The 19850-nt window shown below is 29.9% G+C and overlaps 1 protein-coding gene and 1 pseudogene across 1 annotated transcript; both read right to left on the minus strand.

Annotated features, from left to right (window-relative positions):
* Positions 1 to 2094: 2094 nt before the first annotated feature.
* LOC108469812 (aquaporin PIP1-3) lies at positions 2095 to 4367 on the minus strand. The gene is made up of 4 exons (XM_017770864.2): positions 3810 to 4367; positions 3412 to 3710; positions 2490 to 2630; positions 2095 to 2399 (listed from the first exon to the last, which is right to left on the minus strand). The coding sequence occupies exons 1-4, from the start codon at positions 4135 to 4137 to the stop codon at positions 2304 to 2306; spliced, it is 864 nt and encodes a 287-aa protein (XP_017626353.1). The 5' UTR covers positions 4138 to 4367; the 3' UTR covers positions 2095 to 2303.
* Positions 4368 to 8334: 3967 nt separating this feature from the next.
* LOC108468059 (signal peptide peptidase-like 2) lies at positions 8335 to 14118 on the minus strand (annotated as a pseudogene).
* Between the last annotated feature and the right edge of the window lie 5732 nt (positions 14119 to 19850).

Here is a 19850-nt window from a genome sequence, read left to right on the forward strand (position 1 = left end):
ACCATTTTTCATATTTTCATTTTGGAAATAAAGTTTCATTTTATACAATAAACATTTTTACTTTTTTTTTCAATTTCTTATAAAAATTTGATAAAGTGTTTCACTGAATCATTGAAACAATACATATAAAATGTTAAGACGACATCTTTTTATTATCATTCATGTTCAAGGGTTGTAATTGTCTTTCTCAATAATATCATCTTCAAGATTTGAACTTACATTCTCTTACAAATACAATGTGTTTTACCATTACACCTAATATTTGTTGGTAAGTTTCTTGTTTGTTAACTAATTTTAAAAATTATAAAATGATCATTTAATTATTCAAACTTTTTCCTTCTTTTTTATTATCAATCATGAAATTACCAATGAAAAGATGATGTGATAGCCTTTAAATTTGACATAAAATAACTTTAATTCTCAACATTTATACATTGTATTAATTTAATCTTTATTATAGAAAAATTAACCTCAACGTTTACACATTGTGTAATTTGGAGGTTTTTTTTTTGCAATTTTACTTTTTTTTCTTTCACCTAAAAACTAAAAAAATGAAAAATGAAAACACCAAAAATCCAAGATAATAATATTAATCTCTTCATTCTTTTAAAATTAACTTTTATGGAACAATGAAAGAAAAACAAATAAACAAACTAAATCACACAATTTGTAAATGTTAGGAGTTAAATTTTTTAAGACTAAATTGACACAATGTATAAACATTGAAAGTTAATGTTACTATTATGTCAGTTTTAAAAACTGTTAAATTATCTTTCTCTGAATAATTTCACTGGTTACAAAAGAGAAGAAGTTGAATAGTTGAATGTGTATTTTGTAATTTTTTATAATTGTTGCATAAAAAACCCTTCCCATTAGTTGGTGATTATAAGTAGACTTGATTATAGGCCGAGTCAGGCCGGACTTGAACAGAATTTAGGCTTAGCCTAAAAACATGAGCCTAAAAATCTATCCAAATCTAACTTAACCCACTCATATTAATTTTTTAAATTTTTTATATAAAAACAAATTTTAAAAATATAATAAATTAAATATACTAAAATTTGGAAATGATTTCTTTTAATTTGGAAAAAAATCAACAACCAAATTTATTCAAATATCTGGTGTTGGGGTAGCAGTTTTAATAAAGCCATGACACTTTGCCCTAAAATTTCATATCAGTTAACAAAGATCGTGGATGGAGTTTGGCCACCGCCGAGGTGAGTTAAATTAAACACTGATAGGGCGATGGACCAAATCACAAGGAAAGTAGTAGTTGGAGGGGTCATTCGAAACAACAAAAGTAATTGGGATTTGGTTTCAACCGTAACATTGGGATAGCTTCAGCTTTGGAAGAAGAGTTGTGGGCTGCTCTTGATGGTCTCACCATTGCTTTGGAAAGGGAACAAGACAAAATATCGCCAGAATATCGGAACAGAGAAAAAATGATTATATTTTTGTTAGGGATTTAAAGGGCTGCCTGTTAGGGATTTAGAAATTGGAGTCGAGGCTGATTCGTGCGAAAGGAGAAAAAAAGAAGAAGCAAGTACTGTCCACATGATGTCAAGCCCAGCCCAAAAAGTCTAATTCAAGGCATGACCCGTTTCAAAAACGAATCTTATTTTTTATTCATTTTTTTAAGAAGCTTTATTTTTTATTCATTTTTTAAAAAGCTTTAAAGCTTAAATGAGAGACCTGATCATGATGAAATTTATTTACATGTTTATTTTTTATTCAAATCCTTCTTCATTTTTTGAAGAAGTTTTCAAGCTTTCCAAGTTTAAATGAGTGACCCGACCATGATAAGTTGAATTACATGTTTTCATAAGAAAAAGAGACATTGGGACATGAAATCAAGCCCACAATCGATGTGGGCTCTGGAAGTTCATTAATTAATTTTCATGCAATTCCAGGAGGACGGTCGTTGGCATGGATATCGTGCATTAATGTTGTATGCATCGACATGGGTCCTATTCAAACAAATGTCGTCTAGAATTTGAAAGACGGATATGTTCCCATGGCAGGCCAAGCTGTCTGTAATGGTGGAACACAATTGCAAAATTGATGCTTGTAAGCAAAAAATGCCTCCCCAACCTATTTGAAGGAATTGAACTACTACCCAATAAAATAAGGAAATACATAAAAGAATCCTCCATTAATTAAGCTGAATACAGCACAACTCTAGCGATAATTTACACACATTAACACCATAATTCAAAATGCAGTTCAACACAACAAAGGACTGGTAGGAACACAAAGGTAGATGAAGATCCCAACATACACACACACACACAGATTTAATCATTTCAATCTCTGGTCTTGAATGGAATAGCTCTAATGATTATCTGGTGGTAAACTGCAGCAAGTGCAGCTCCAATGAAGGGTCCAACCCAGAACACCCACTGTAAAACAAAACACAAAAACACTTTTACTCAATCTGTCTTAACAATGCCAAAGCTAAGAAACAATAGGGAATGAGGAATGATACTAACATGGTCATCCCAAGCATGGTCTTTGTTGTATATGATGGCAGCTCCAAGACTCCTTGCTGGGTTAATACCAGTTCCAGTGATGGGAATGGTGGCCAAATGAACCAAGAACACTGCAAACCCAATCGGAAGTGGAGCCAAGATCTGCATTGTAGTTGCGACAAATACATTACAAAAAGTCAGGCAATATATATATAATATATATGCACACTTGGCAGTGGAATGTGTAACACCATAGATTGCAATCCTTTTTCATATTGATGTGGCTAGTATTTAGTTTCAAACATATAAAATTTATCACTAAATTCTTGCCACATCAGCATGACGGAGTGTCCGTTTAATCCAATCACTTCAGTCCAAAATGAATAAAAGTATAATGGAGGTTCTTGTATAAAGAGACCAAATACATTTTACCCCTCTACCAAAAAAAAAAAAAAAAGTAAATTAAGTTTATACCTTTTACGTTGGTTCAAAGAGCATATTGATATTTTTCCATTAAAAATTTCATGCATAGAAAGAAGATTTTTTACTTGAAAAGACCATTTTTTTCCATTAAAATTGCACAAGAGCCTCCATGTTACTTTTACCTCCAAAATGCACAATCTATGTATCTCTTGTTCTCCAAGCTTCTCAAATCTTTTGTGAAGCAAAGGACTTTGCTCGAGTCTTATTTAACACACTCTATCATCCCCAAAAGAAGCCTATCAATAACATGATTTGGTGCTGAACCTAAACTAAAACCCTTCTGAATACTAAATACTATTTACTTTAAAGCCAATTTATATATGATATGTAGTGCTTAACACCTAAAAGTTCCCTTCCACTTGACACCTCTAAAATAGGAATATATATAGTTAGATCAACTACATTAATTAATAATAATAGTTCCTGAATCGACTTATGGCAAGAAGAAAATAGTACATACAGGAACATGGGAGTCTCTGGCATTTCTCTTAGCATCAGTAGCAGAGAAAACAGTGTAAACAAGCACAAAAGTCCCAATTATCTCAGCACCAAGACCATCACCCTTAGTGTAGCCATGGTTAACAACATTAGCTCCACCACCCAACATCTCATATCGGTTATCTCCTTGGAATCCCTTCACCACACCAGCTCCACAGATAGCACCAAGGCACTGCATGATCATATAGAACACTGCCCTTGTAAGTGACAGTTTCCTTGCTAGAAACAACCCAAAGGTCACAGCAGGGTTAATATGACCACCTGAAAAACAAACCCAGATCTGGTTATTAAACATCTTTTTACCACTAATCTTCATCATCTTCAACAAGTTCAAGATAAAAAAAAGAAGGGGAAGGTGACCTGAAATGCCGGCAGTACAGTAAACAAGAGCAAAGATCATGCCACCAAAAGCCCAAGCAATGCCTTGAATACCAACGGTTGCACATTTGGTTTTAGACTGAGACACACCCATGACAGTCAAGACGGTGATGTAAAGGAACAAGAAGGTGGCTACAAACTCGGCAATACCAGCTCTGTAAAAAGACCATGATTTGAGTTCACCAGGCTCAAAGAAGGGTGCTGCTGGTGGTTCCTTGTAGTCCTTGTCTGTCTGGGCTGATGTCCCAATAGGTTGTCTCTCTGAGAACTTGTTTGCTCCTAGCTTAACATCCTCTTCTTTACCCTCCATCTTCAAAAAAAAGATTCAAGCTTGCTTTTTTTGTCTTTTTTTTTCTTTCCCTCAAGTGCAACCCAACCTAAAGTAGTGATGGTAAGAGAGAGATGAAGAATCTGGTGCCTTTATAGATGGGATAATGTAGTGAGTGTAATGGAATTATTTGGCTCAAAGCAAAAAGTTGGGTTGTCTTTTTTTTTCATTATTTAAATTAAATTTAAAGAATTTTATTTTATTTAAAAAACATATTAACCAGAAAAAAATATTTGCATTAAGAGTATGATTAGGGTTTTTGGAATTGGAAAGATGGTTCTGGAAAGAGCAGGAGGATGTTGACAGGTTTCTTGTTGGTTTATACCCTTTGTTCTTATCCTCAGCAGAGTTTCTTTCAATTTTTTTATTACAAACAAAATAATAATAAAAGTTTCAGTTTTTATTTTGGTTAAATAGTTATAATGTCCCTGTACTTTTTTTTTTGTAAATTTGTAACTTAATCTTTTAAGTTTTAAATTTTAAAATTTAAGTCAAACTGTTAACATTGTTTAAATTATTTTATTAAATTTAAGTCTATTATGTTATTATTTTAATTATATAACTATTAAGTGAGTATTTTCTATTACAAAATATCACACTAATAAATTTAACAATATTAACTATTAAACTTAAATTTTAAAATATTAAAAATAAAAGAGTTAAGTTTGTAAAATTAAAAATATAAGAATTAAAATTTAAATTTATGAAGAATATAGAAAAATATGGTTAGCTTTATTTTTAGTTTTGATTACCTGTTTTGGGCCTTATGATTGTCACCTAACGTCCTCATCACAATAAAATAAAGCAAATTTTCTGGGTAAGCAATAAAACACATCTGTTTGTGAAGGTAGTAGTTGATTGGGCCGTTACAAAGCTTATATCACCACAAGAATAAAACAAATCCAGACACTTGCCTGCTACTTTTCAGCCTTTTGGACGGTTGTGATTTTGTTTTGCAAAACAAGTTGTTTCACTTTCGTAATATTTATTTGTCAGTCTCGTGAGCTAACAGGAAGCAAAATTAGGATAAAATATGTCATTAGTTCTACATTTTATTAATTTAAAATTTAAAATTTTTATTTTTATTTTCAAAATTTAATTTATTATTTTTAAATTTTATAATTTAGATCTAATTAAATACTTTTGAATATTTATTAAATATTTTAGTGTGATATTTTAAAATAAATAAAATATTTATTTGGTTATAAGTTAAATTTAAATTTTTAACTTTAAAAATAAAAAATAATTTTTAAAATTAAATTTTAAATTTATAAAGAATACATAAATTTATGACATTCTAATAGAATAAAATTATAGTTTAATTTTAAAGTAATGTTAAGATATTTTTTCCCAGGGTGGAAAACGAGAGCGAGAAGCAAATTAGGAAAGCAAAGGGTGGTAGTAGGGTCAGGTGGAAGGGAAATGGGAATATTATTATTTATTTTTTTTGGATGAAAAAAGGGGAATATTATTAAAAAAAAGAAAGCAGAAAAAGATGGATAAAAAGTGACCCGTTGGAGGGGGTTACCGTTGGGGAAAGTGACAGCCACGTGAGGAGTGGGCAAAACACACAACGGCTATGGATGTGTGGGGTAATAGAATAGAAAGCGAGGGAAGACCAGGGTAAATGACTGTTGACGTTTAATAACATTTAAGTTTTGTCAGCATCAATTGTTTGTAAATTTAAATTTAAATAGTTTTATTTTTTTATTTTTAATATTATATATTAAATTAATTTAAATCTAAGGTATATTTAACAAAATATAATATAATAATTCATGTAAAATTTAATATTTGGTTGAAACAGTCATACTTTATAAAAAGAATATTAATATAATTTTATGAATCCCAAGTGCCCCGAAAAGAAGTTAATATAAAATGGGTTTTCATTGTGGTTGTTTTTTTTTTTTTTTTGCAAAAATGATTTTAGCATATTTCCAAGATTAGAAGCTTCATGGAATGGTAAGGCAGAAGAAGAATCCTTTTCCCGTAACAATCTGGAAGAGATTTGTTCCTTCAGCTCTACTATCCATGAACAAACCAACTAATATTTGTCTACTTATACACAAGACACGGTTTCAAGATTTTATTGCAAAGGTGTAAAATTTTAAATCTGTAACGTAAAAAAGTGTTACTTTTTTTTTGGATTTCTTTTCTTGTTAAATAAATTAATTTAATGTTTTATAAAAAATATCAATAGTTTAATTGTAAAAAATAAAAGAAAAAAATCACACTATATAAAAATTAAATATTTCTTTTCAATATGCAAAAAAGAATAATTAATATTATACTAAATTTCATAAATATTATTATAATTCAAAAATTAAATAAAAAACTTGGCGTTAGTCCTATTTCTCAATACTAGGCATCTTAAATTGCACAATCTATTTTTTTATAAGATCAAACTCATCAATGATAAAATTTTTTGAAAATTCATAAGGTATCTTTTTTTCGATGTATGCCACCAAGTTGTAAGAAAATAATCCTCCATTTTATTGCGAAATCTTGTCTTCACAATTTTATTGGCTGAAGTTGTTGCAGTAGCCACAGGAAGAGTTAGCACAAGATGAATAATTTTATCAATGAGAGGATAAATACTTGACTTATTTGTCTTAGCTAGCACTTGATACAACTCGACAATTGTAAAAACTTTCTCCAACTCTATGCTTTGATGAGCATCAAGTTGAAAATACTTCAATTGAATCTTCATGTGTAGCTTTTCTTATTCCGTAAATCATTCATAAGTTTACAGATATCTTTCGTACAAAAAACTTTGTAATTATCGCATGAATCCAAAGCTAAAAACAAGTAACACCACTATGTCATCATTAAAGCAAGAATTCATTTTTGTTAGCAATGAACAACACTAGTAATGAATATATCAAACCGATAGTGATGCTCAATTATGAGGTTATCTCTTTGAATGCAAGACATAAAAATTAAAATACAAAAAAGTCACTAACCTAATATATATATATATATATGTGTATGTGTATGAGCCAAATTAATTAATTCTGAAATTTAGCTTTAAAGTTCATATTGAGTCTCTAAATATAATCTTTCAAGACTCGTCACATTAATATTCGGTTATTATTAAAGTTATATAATTAAAATTAAAAATACTTTGTTGATACAAAATATAAACATATAGCTTAAAGGATTGAATTGTATAAAACACAATTTAACCAAGAAAAACGGATGTTATAAAATTCATAAATCTAAAAATTCCAAAAAAGTGATACCCATCACCTGTCTCAATCCCTGTGTACACATGGATTGTAATAGCTTATCCTCTGATAATTTTTAAGTATTTTAGCTCTACATATATTAATATTTCCATCACCTAAACATACGACATGATAATAAACAAAAACGAGTATAAAGTTCCTGTCACTTTATTTATTTATTTGTTTTAATTTTGCTGTTAGCCAGAGAGGAAGAGGAGAGATTCTCCTTGGCAGAGTGATATACTCTTGTCTTTTCAAATTTATATGAAAAAGCAGGAAAGCCAATCATGGTAGACAACTCACACTCATGCTCACATGCTGCCATAGCCCCACACCCTGCACTTGTGCAGCCCTTTTAGTTCCTCCCAACATCAATTTTAGTTTCAAAAAAACTGATTTATTCAGGAGCTTTCTTGTAGTATTAGAATTACACTCCTAATCATCATCATCATCAACCAACCACCCTTTCACATTGGCACATGGCATTTGCCCATTTGTCTTTCTTTTGTCAACAAAGGTTGCAAGTGGGTATCAATTAGACAACTGGCAGCTACCTAATGGTCGGTTTGACTGATAATCAAAGTTATTATCATCCCAATCTTTCCATTCCCTTCATCAACATGCAACTGTATTCTTTTCTTCTTCTTCTTAGTTCTGCAAAAGATTTCTGCCATATCATATAATGATATATGCATGTACAATGTAATCAATGAATTTTTGGCTTCCATATATATATTCTAATTTCTTCTCCAGTCAATAATTTCAGCTCAGACACATGTAGACATTATTGAACCGTTCATGTTCCATGAATGTAATCAATCATTTTTAAGCCTTCAAATCTCTGGTGCTCTCTTAACCTTGAGCTGTCATGATCCTTGCATGATTTTAGGAAATATGCTTGATAATGCAGCATGTTATATATAGACAATATAATATAATCTTAGCCACAAGGGAAACTAAAAGAAAATTTAGATTTCTAAAAGATTGCATACTGAAATACTTACAGCAAAATGGAGCTGGGCTGAAAGCTGTGAATTATTTCATAAGCAATTCTTCAACATTATCAAATACTGCAAACTACTTGTATTATTTCTGTTGAAAAAAAAAATGGGACATACTAATATGCTAATTGATAACATGCCCTACATAGCTTTAAAGGGCATTGAGATTTACGCTAGAGCAAAAGTAGGTTTTGAATGATCATCAGCCTCAGCCACACATTTACAATATTGTAACTACAGAAAAAGGTCTTACTTTTCATCGTTTAACTCATCACTATGTTGGGTTCGAGTTGGATATGGGGGCAGGGTCTTTCTGATTCCCCTCTTGTCCAGAGAACTCTCAAGTCACCTAGCTTTCTCTCCAGAATCAAAAAGGTTCCTGCAGCAAGGCATGGAATTTATCAAGCTGACAGTAAAGAGACTAAGACGTTCAATTTCTTTGGCAGTAACAAATTTTATGGAGTGTAAAAGGGGCAATGTAAAGGAGTGCAGGTTGACCATGTCCATCCATCAAATTTAGTGCCACGTACGTAATGAGAAGACGTGCCATGGGTGAGAAAGGAGTTATATTTTAATTCCTTTACCAACAACAAACAAACCATTTTTTTCACGGGCACTGTAATATCATCTCTTACCTAAGCCATAAGCAATCATCGCCCACAGGAAGTATCCAGCTCGAAGAGTCTTTTTTGCCAACCAATCATACCTGTAACCGTAAGCAGTTCGAGTGATATCTAACTTCTAAACAGATAAATAAGCAATTTCAGAGTTCAATATACAAAAAAGTATGTATACAGCATTTGGAAAGTAGTATGAAAAAGACGAGGTTGCCATTCCAAAATGACAGGTACAATAAGGAACAAGTTTGCATGAACAAACATTAACAGGAACAAAATATTTTGCAAGTGAAGACCGCAAAGTTCCAACCTGAGGGAAAATGCTATCAGCAATCCAGGTAAAAGGATATCACCGAACTCTATTATGCTATAACCACCCCATGGATCAAACATGCGTGAGATCTTCAGTAGCATTGGAATGCCATCCTCTCCACTTTTATCACCACGAGCTACCTATGAAATAGACAAGCAATCAATATCACATTCCAAAGACTAAACCTTCTAATTCTGATGTAGCATGTGGGCTAAAGTTTGATAAAGTAGATACTTACCGCAATCATCACACTTCCATGGAACAACTACTTTGAAACAAACACCCAAAAGATGTCATATAAGAAGGCACAACCGAGTAGAGTTGTTCCCACCCGATTCACAAACCAAAAAGAATTATGTTATAATATAAATAGTTTTTGGGGAAATCATTACATATTCAATTATTTAGAAATTCCAACGAGAATTTACAGAATTAAGAAGCATTCATGCTAATCGAAAATACACAAATGCTACCTTGAGATTAGGTACATGGACAATTTGCAGAACTGTGATTATCAGTGCAATTCCTGAGAAGACAAAATATTATAACTTAAAACTTTGCAGTGTAAATCTCGCATCAACTTCTTGTCAAAATAAGTAAACGAAGGGAGAGACTATAGGACCTACGAGAAAACATGACTCGTACACCTAAGGTGGTTGTATGCACTTATCATTAATGTGATAATGTAATGCGTATCACATGGATGGTTCCATTAATGAACAATAAGAGCATATTCTAAACCCACTATTTGGAGTGAATATTCTAGGCAAGCAATGGCTTGATGGAAAAAAAAAAATCTGGATAATGAACCCTGAACAAGAATAAAGGTTGTCATCCATCAATTCAAACATAAACTTGTTTTGAACTCACTCTTCAGCATTGATGGGAAAGAACAAGATAGGGTGTCAATGGTACATTAAGATAGGCACAATTAAATATTTAAGCACATAGCTATTGCATTCATGATATTACTCATGTATCGAATTCGCTTGTCTCTTATTACCATGGCATCCAATATTTATTGCATCAATAAGTGGAAGTGGAAAACATTTATGCCAAAGAAAGGAATTTTTAATAATTTATAGTACAAGGAACTTGGACAATCTTGAAATATATTAGGACAGTTAACAAGAAAGTACATTCTTACTAGTATATCTTGACCTATCCAAGCAGAGGAAACATTGCGGTAAACAGCCCAAACAACAGCAAATGCTACGCAGATAGGCAAAACTGCCAATGTAAGGTATGGCACTTTAATGTATGATTCTCCAGCACGCTTGAACCACCTGTGACTGTGAGATATAAAAATTTAGTCACAACCTTGAAAAGACAAGTTAGATAGCTTAACTAATGAAGGCTGTAAAACTGAAATAATGGTATTTGTATCTACACAGTTGGACAATATACTAAATGCCTCAGCATCCATAGAAACAAACTGCAACCATTTTTCTTCGTTTATTTATGAAAGTTGACGCTATTATGAACAAAAAAGTTTTCAAACTAAAAGCTTTTATTCCGCTTCTCATAATGCTTTTTGATGGTTTTCTAGTTATGTAAAGAATAAATAACGATAGATGCTTGGCAGTAAATATAAAAGACTGAATCAACAATGATCCACAAGTGTGACATGCAGATTGAGCATGTATTTAAATGCAAACTTCTTCTAACATAATTCATACTAAGAAATACAAGCATACCTACAATAGAGCAACCAAGCAAGTTTGAAGGCCCTGCATATACATAAAACTTCCAAGTTATATACTAATACTTCATTGAAATATCTGGAATAACTGAGAAAAAAAATTGGTAATGTTCACAGAAACATATAGTGTATGGCATGCATGCCCAGGGGAATAATAATGAGGAATCAGACATGAAAGAAAGTTCTACCTCTACACCACCTATGCAGAAAAGAACCGCCAACAGCTCAACAAACCAGTATGACATAAGTTTGTAAAGCATAACCAAGAAGCAAGCAACAACAACGAATAAGATGGCTGACTTGGTGTTGATGTCTACTACACCACCGAAACCTACATGTCTGCTTTCCGGGATTTCATCCAAAGCATCCTGCATTGACAATATAAGGTCTTAATAAGAATAATATAGCTGTAAGCATACAGACACAGATGTAGATATGTTGCATTGTGCAATACGTTAAATTAACTCCAAGTGACCTTTAATAGTTTGTCCTGTTCAATAGCAGCTCCTCTTGCACTCCATGCTGACCAATATGAAGCACCTATTATGATACCAATAGCCATCAACCATAGAAACACTTCGGCTATGTCAACTAGTGGTCGCTTTGGGGAGTAAAGCTGTACAGACACTGCAAAAGCTCAAACCATTTAAAAAGTTATCATATATGTCCTAAAAGGAAGACCATATATGTGGATAAAAAAAAAGTAAAACAATATTCAATAGAAGCTTACCTGATGGAATTACTTGTTAGCATTTTTTCCAAGCTTGCACCAGCATCCTGTGGGAGCATAACAGCAGGTATGTGTATATCTAATCAGTTTCATCAGGCTCACATACCATCTTGTAGAGTTCTGCAGTAGATGAAACAGGGTTGACCCTTAGCAAGGTACATATTCTCCAATACGTCTCTTTCGGTCAAATTATTTATCCAAAAAATGATTTAAAAAGTGAATTCTATCAATCTCATACTTATTCACAGCAATCCAAAAGGGTAAAATTCAAATTAGTGACAAAAGAACATTTTTTCCAGTAAACATAATAATATCACCCTGGTTATTTGTCAGTAATGCGTTTAAAAACTTCAACTACTCGCATCAAGTAACAATCTAGATCATCAATTACCTTTTTGGTTATTTATAATGAGGACAGCTGATGCATGAGCTGCCTGTGCATTATTTGCCTTGGTTGTGCATTTGCAGTGGCCTCTGTCCACCATAATAAAATCATTAGCAAGCTAACAAAACCAAAGTTATGCATTGGTTAATAGTATCTAAATTATGCTATACTTGCTTGTTGTGATGACCATAAATGAATGCATGAGTATATCAATACCAAATAAACAAACCTTATTCTTTGGGTGGCTACAACAATCACGAGGGTCAGAAAGAATGAGGCATCTTTGGTTTGCATTCTTCTCCTTCGACACTATCGTAGTGCCAAATCTGGTACCTACACCAACATACTCAGACTCCTCTATGCCATTACCCAAGTTTGAACTTTGACCTAAAAAAAATCCGTGATAATTGACAGTTAAACTCAATAAACGAAACAAAACATGGATAAAGCTAAACTTTATACAACCGAGGTCCATAATAAATGTTGAGAACAACATTACTCCAACAACGTGGACATGGAGAGTCCAAAACTAAGAGAAACAAATGGACAAAAAAGGGCAGGTAATCGAATATTTTATCACTATGAGCAATGAAAGTAAATCGCTATTAATAAAGGGGAAAAATTACTAAGACCAACAAGACCAATAGCTGACTATCAATCTAGAAATATTATAATATATCAATCAGCAAAAAAGGGGAAATTTTTTCATAAAATCAGAGTTACAATTGCTGAAGAAAAAAAGAGAAAATACAGACTCACAAAAAACTTAAGAAAATAACTAAATGCTATATAATTTACTAAACTGGAGCTAAATTAGTTTTACTAAATGCTATACAATATATACCCAAAATGTCAAGCCTTCAAGATTCCATTTTTGTCTCGGGACTTGAAACATCGGAGTTAAATTGTTGAAAGTAAGAGTGTAAGACTGAAGATTGAAGTCCCGCTATATAGTGTGATTGTCTCAAGACATAGGAGTCAAGGTCTTGAGACATGACGAGACATGGGTCCATTGTCTCAAGAGATGAAACTTCAAACTTAAAATTTATAAACAATGGCATATCTCAAGACAGTGACATGACTTCCTTGTCTCGAGACATATTCTACATTTTACTAGTTTAACCCAGGATTCTTAACGTACTCTATGTTTAACTGTCATTGACCTTGGATGGTTGTGTATGTATTTTTTTGAGTTCATTTCTGTTGGTTTAACATTTGTATGAACTTTTTATTTTAGTTAGATTTATTTTTAGCTTCGGTCATCATTTTAATATTTGTTTGAGTTGCTTCGAACATGGCGTATTTTATTCTATTGGCTTTTAGGTCGGGTATAGAGTGATAGGGAAAAGCAAACATTATTGAAACTGCTTGGTTACTTACCACTACCAAATTCAACAAGAAAAACAAAATTAAGGAAACCAGTGGAGAAACAAAGAAATGAATAAATAAATAAAAGAAAGGATTTAGAATAATTACCAGAACAAAATCGTTCTCACAACCAGGCTTCTTGGGAGCTAAATTGTCGTCGTGTACTATATCACCGGCAATGACAGAAATTGGCTGACAGACAAATGAAATCAGAGCTGATACTAAGATTACTCCACAAAGTCTCTGAAAACCCATTGATGGGAGAGAGCTTTTCCTACTCCTCTCCCTAGTAATGGTCCTTGTTCAGGTGACCCTTTGAAGTGGGATCACAGTAATGATTGCTTTTGGTGTTGTCTTCTCGGAAACGATAAAAGTTAAACAGGAATCGTAGACTTTTGGGGGCGGCAGGTAATGATAAATTGATATTAAGATGAGGAAATGGATCTCCTAGTTTTGGAAGGAAGTGGCAAAGCAACCCTCTAAACTCCCAAAGCTTTAATGGTCACTATCTACGAGCTACTCAACTCATTACTCCACGGCGCATGGAATACCCTACTCTCCTACAGTTGAAAACCCGCGGAAAGAAGTTCCCGGATATTAAGGATTTTATTTGGTTAAAAACTGCCACAAGTCCCTGCACTCTTCTTAAATTTAAAATTTAGTTTTTTTATTTTTATTTTTAAGAATTTACTCTCTTATTTTTCAGATTTCAAAATTCAAGTTTATTACAATGACTTTTTTTCACTCGCATCATAATTGTGTCGTAATCTAGTTATAATAAAATCACTGCCTAAATTAGTATCATAAGTCAATAACCTATCCAACTCAATTAAGAAATAATTAAAAAATTCTTTCTTTATACTAAGTTAATTATATAATTAATAAAGGCCAATAAGCTCTTCCGTGAAAAAGACACTCAATTAAATTTTTTAACCAACGTTTTCCGTCTTTGATTGTTATAGATTTCACGTGGCCGTTAACAGTGTTGACATGTTGCTCCATCTCAACAACAATTGCTAACGTGATGCTGCCACATCGGTTGCCACATCAAGATAAAAATTCTTTTTTAAATAAAAATTAAAAGAAATATATTTTATTAGAATGAATTTGGACAAATGGCTGTATATTTTTTCAAATTTATTTTTATAAATATTATAATTTGTACATTTTTGAATTTTGAATCATTTTATAATTTTTATATTTTATTGAAAAATAATTTTTAATATTTTCCTTCCTATTTTTTAGAATTTATTAAAATTAGGACTAAATTGATAAATTTTGTTAATGTTAAAGACTAAATTTTTAAATATTTACGACCAATTTTATAGAAATATTGAAAGATTAAATTTGTTATTGAGCTAATAAAAAAGCCCACGTTAGACTTCCATTATTGACTACATGACAAGGTAATTAAAAATGTAATTTCCAAAACTTTAGTAACTAAATTAAAAAAAAATTATAGTTAGGTGGCCGAAACATACACACTCTCATAATTGGACGACCATTTATGTAGTTTACCCTTAATATAATTGCAATTTTTAACTCTAAATATTTATAAGTCAACTCTCGCTTCTCAAGTGAATGTTTTAAAAATCAGATTAGTGATCGAATCGACTAGACTATTTAATTCTCGATTTGACTATTAATTCAAAAAAAAATTAAATAAATAGTAAATATAAAAAATATAAACCGATTCAATCATTTTTATTTTTATTTTATTCTAAATAATTCGCTTATAAATTAGTTCAATCCCTTTATCCGGACCAATATATCATCTAATTTCGTTCCAATAGGTCTAATCCGGTTCCATCTTTACAGTCTCTCGTTATGTATATGGATGGCTTATCCAAAGCTTATGCATAAGCCATAAGGTTGTAAAATAAGTTAAATTAGAATGGTTGTCTCGTGTTGGGTTCATCATTTATTTATGTTAAATTATGAAGTTTAAACGTTTTGTATATTTGAAATTTAGGTCTAATTGATATTATTGTTAAAATTATTTTATTAAATTTGTTGATATGATATTTTAAAATTAATAAAAATTACTTAATAATTATGTAAAATAAAAAATGATGAAAATATTTTTTCAGATTTAAAAAAATCCATTCAAATTCATTATGATAAAATAATTTTTGTTGGAATAGTATTCTTAAGAAAAATTAATGTTAGCATTTTGATTGAAATAATTAACAATACTAAGTATTTAAAATGACAAATGTCCTTATAAAACTAGAAAGACTAAATTATGTCAACAATTAAAATATATAGATTAAATCTCTAGTTTCAACATAGTATAAGGGTTAAATCTGAAATTTGATTATTTTTATAATGTTAAAAAAATGCAAAGCAAACCCAAAGGAAATGGAAAGTTATGTATCCATCTCTGAGACCATTAGAGCATCCAGATTATATATATCCATGTAACATTTTAACTAAAAATTAATAATATTAATTGTTTGGGCTAATTAATAACATTAGAAAGTATATGGATCAAATTATATTAGAAATTAAAATAGAGCAGGTAAATCTCAAATATAGACATAATCGAGAGATCAAAACTAAAATTTAATATTTTTAAAAGGCATAATAACTTATTTGACCTTCTAACTTGACAAAAAAAAAGTCATTTTAACCTTTTATTTAATTTTTTGTTGCTTTTAACTCTTAAACTTACATTGTTTGTCAAAAGGTTAATATGTAGTTTGCCCCCTGAACTTGTCAAAAATTACCTAGTTGGTATCTGAACTTTTTTTTAATACTTAGATGGTGCTTGAACTTGTACTTTGTTACTCATGAGGTTGATACTTCTGCACTAACACTGTTAGTTTCTTCTGACGTGGCATTGATAGCCAGTCTAGTGGTGACATGTGGCAACTTCTCGGTATAACATGTGACAAGCACAAATTATTATTTTTTCAAATCTTTAAAAATAAATAAATAAGAATATAAAATTTTGTCCAAGTTCATTCTTGATGTGAAAATGCTATACTTCTTTTATTAATATATTTTTTTATTTTTTTATTTTTAAAATTTATATATGCCACATGGCATGCTGAGAGGTTGCCACATGTCACCAACGGATTGGTTATTAGTGCTTAGCATAAACTAACATATTAGTGCAGAGGTACCCACTTAGGTGACAAAATACAAGTTCAGGTATCAACTAGGTACTTTTTGACAAATTCAAGGGGTAAACTACATATTAACCCTTTGTAAAATCACTCAAGAATAGATGGAAAGTTAACCTCTATTAACTTTGATGACGTGGCATTTATGTCTATGACATATCAATAATTAATTAATTTTAAAAAATTTAAAATATATATTTTATATATTATATTTTTATACTTTTTTAATAATGTTAATAATTTATTTAATAAATTTTATATTTTAAAATTTTTAATACTAAAAAGATTAATTAATTGTCGGCATGATTTATGTCATATTAGCAAAGCTAAAAAATGTTAAAATTTCATCTATTTTGTGATGATTTGACAAACAACACAGGTTTAAAGTTAAAAAGTGGTGAAAATTTAAATGAATGACTAAGATAATTTTTTTATAAAGTTGAAGGGCGAAATAAGACGTTATACATTTTTAAAATGCAAAAGAAGAAGAAAAAAGAAAGTACTATGGCAGTCCACGTGTCGGTATATAAAACGTTTGTGTACCATGCACTTTTTAGTGGGTTTAATCTCTTTATTATTATCCACATAATTATAAGCAGAGTGATATATATATATATATATATATATGTATATATATATATTTGTACTTCAGTTGAAATTAATATAAAATTTGATCCATCAATAATTTTACTGCTTACTTTTCTAAAGAAAAGTCCTAACACTACTTAAAAAAATAAACATTTGATGAAATTAACTGAAAACATTTGCATCGATATTGAAAAATTAAATTGTCCACATATATTAATTTTGTCGATTGAATTTTAGTTTAGTTGATATTAGTATTATTGTCAATGTAATTGATATTAGAATTTTTTCACAAAGTGATAGTATTCCTTTAAAGATGTTATCTATAGTATTATTATCCTTAAATTCATATAATTCTATACATTAAAATTAGTTTTTTACATTTATTTAATTGAATTAATGTAATTATTGATACAAATTCAATTAATCATTTAATAATAGTATAGATTAAGAATAAAATACAAATATCACTAATTAAAATTAGATTATGATGTCGATTGAGTCTTAATTGATTGGCACGAGTATTGATGCTAATGCAGAAGGACATGAGTTTAAGTGCATTATTCTCCTATTTCTATGTTAGTGTAAAATTATTTTTATAGTTTATTAAGTTGAAATGGTGAAATTGAAAATTTGAAATCCATAATGTTGAAGATTTAAATCTCATTTTGCCTAGATATATTTTTTACTTAATTTATATAAAAGATAAAAACACCATCATAATAATATAACTTAGTTTGTGAAAATACTTTTTTGTAATATTTTAATTAATTTTGTGTAAAATTAATTGTGACACCAACTCAATTTAAAACTTAAATAATAGTATAGATAACAAGAAATTTATAAGATTTATTAGTTTTGTTTGTAATTACCTTTTCCTTATTACGATTGTGATATAATTATGTGTTAAATATTTATGTGTTAAATATTTATTGAGACACTTAAAAATAGTTAACATTAAAAATATGTATAACTAAACCCATTCTATTATTTGAAAAATGTTTTAGAAAGAAGTTGATGCAAGCAAGAAATGGAATTTGATGAATGATGCCAATTACAGGTATGCAATGTATATAAAAATGGATTAAATTGTAATTATTAAATATGAGTGTGTGGGATGACAAGGCTAGTTGTCTTTATTTTATTATTTCAGAGATTTGTAATTCATATTGCTGACTTCAAACCAAAGATGGTATTTTTTTTAAACTCAAAGTTAGCATAGAAGCTTCTATTTGACTGGATTCTGAAATGTGGTTTATTTCCTATAAAAGATTTAATTTATTTGTAGTGAATTCTTTTTAAAACAAGAGAAGGTGATAAAATATTATTTAAATGTTGTAAGAATGTGATAAACACTTATATATATTTATTAAATTATGATAAATTTAAATATATTTATAAAAATACTTGAAATAATAAAATTAAATGTTTAAAATTTATTATGTCATAAGTTTAAATTTTCTTGATTTAATATAAAAGTGTAAAAAGAAATATTCTTACAATAATATAATTTATTTTGTATATAAAAATATTTTAATAATTTTTAATTAGGTTTGGCGTCTGATTGACTTGTGACAACAACTCAATAAGGGATTTAATACAAGCTGAATTTTGACACACCCTTGTTACGGATGAAAAAATTATTTAATAAATCTATAAAAAAATTGATAAGAAATTGTCATGTATCTTTTATTAGAAATGTAAAAGATAATGCATTAAACTTTCATCGCATCAAGTACTACAAAAACATGTGGATAACATTAAAATAATTGTAAAAATAAGAAAAAAAATAAAAAATAAAACATCCATCCAAGCTATTGCACGCCAAATTAGCTAAATGGTGGTGTCCAATTGAATTATTAATACGATTAACATAAGACAAGGAAATAGAGGAGGTAAATATTATTTATACCCAAAGGTGCACTCCAAGTAATAATAAGTCTGCCTCTGGAACGAAGTCTATTGATCATAGTCATGGACTCACCCTCGATTGCTACACCAAAATAATTATCTATAAATAAATAAGATACATAATAAAATTTTTAATATTATTTGTGAAATTAAAAAAACTTTTATACTAGATATTTAAATTTTTTATAAAATAATTAATTGTGTCTTAATTCAATTGATACATTGATATTGGAACATCAACGAGGATATTTTTTCTTCAATTTAAGAGTTTGAGGGGTAGAAATGTGGATTGTATAAAAAAAGCTGAAATATCAAATAAGTCTTCTGAAAATAATTAAAAAATCAGTTAAGCTCATCTTCGAAAAGTGCACTTAATTAAGCCATTTGAATTAATTTTCCGTTGAAGCCCATGACGTGTCATTAAGTGCTGACATTGCAGTTGGCATGGAAAAATAATTACTAATAGTTTTATTAATTAATGACTTAAACAAAAACTTTCGAATAATTTAATAACCATTTTGTAACTTTTTTAAAGTTAAATGTTCAAAACTTAAATTTACTAATAATTTAATAATATTAAATATAATTTACCTTTTATTTTATTTTTATGATTCCAACTCAAATTATTCATAAGAAAATAAACTCCTAATACATATATAAGGCTGAGGGGAAAAAGGAAACATCAATGATAGAATTTGCGATGAATGGTATTTTTGCTTCATTTGAAA

This window comes from Gossypium arboreum, chromosome 8, assembly GCF_025698485.1.
Source record: "Gossypium arboreum isolate Shixiya-1 chromosome 8, ASM2569848v2, whole genome shotgun sequence".
NCBI classification, from domain to species: domain Eukaryota; kingdom Viridiplantae; phylum Streptophyta; class Magnoliopsida; order Malvales; family Malvaceae; genus Gossypium; species Gossypium arboreum.

What these genes read in the sequence shown, in the direction of transcription:
- LOC108469812 (XM_017770864.2), bottom strand. Translation starts at nt 4,137, where the DNA reads ATGGAGGGTAAAGAAGAGGATGTTAAGCTAGGAGCAAACAAGTTCTCA. An exon ending in CTGTACTGCCGGCATTTCAG is followed by an intron (nt 3,711 to 3,809) that starts GTCACCTTCCCC and finishes TTTGTTTTTCAG; the next exon opens with GTGGTCATATTAACCCTGCT. An exon ending in CCAGAGACTCCCATGTTCCT is followed by an intron (nt 2,631 to 3,411) that starts GTATGTACTATT and finishes ACTACAATGCAG; the next exon opens with ATCTTGGCTCCACTTCCGAT.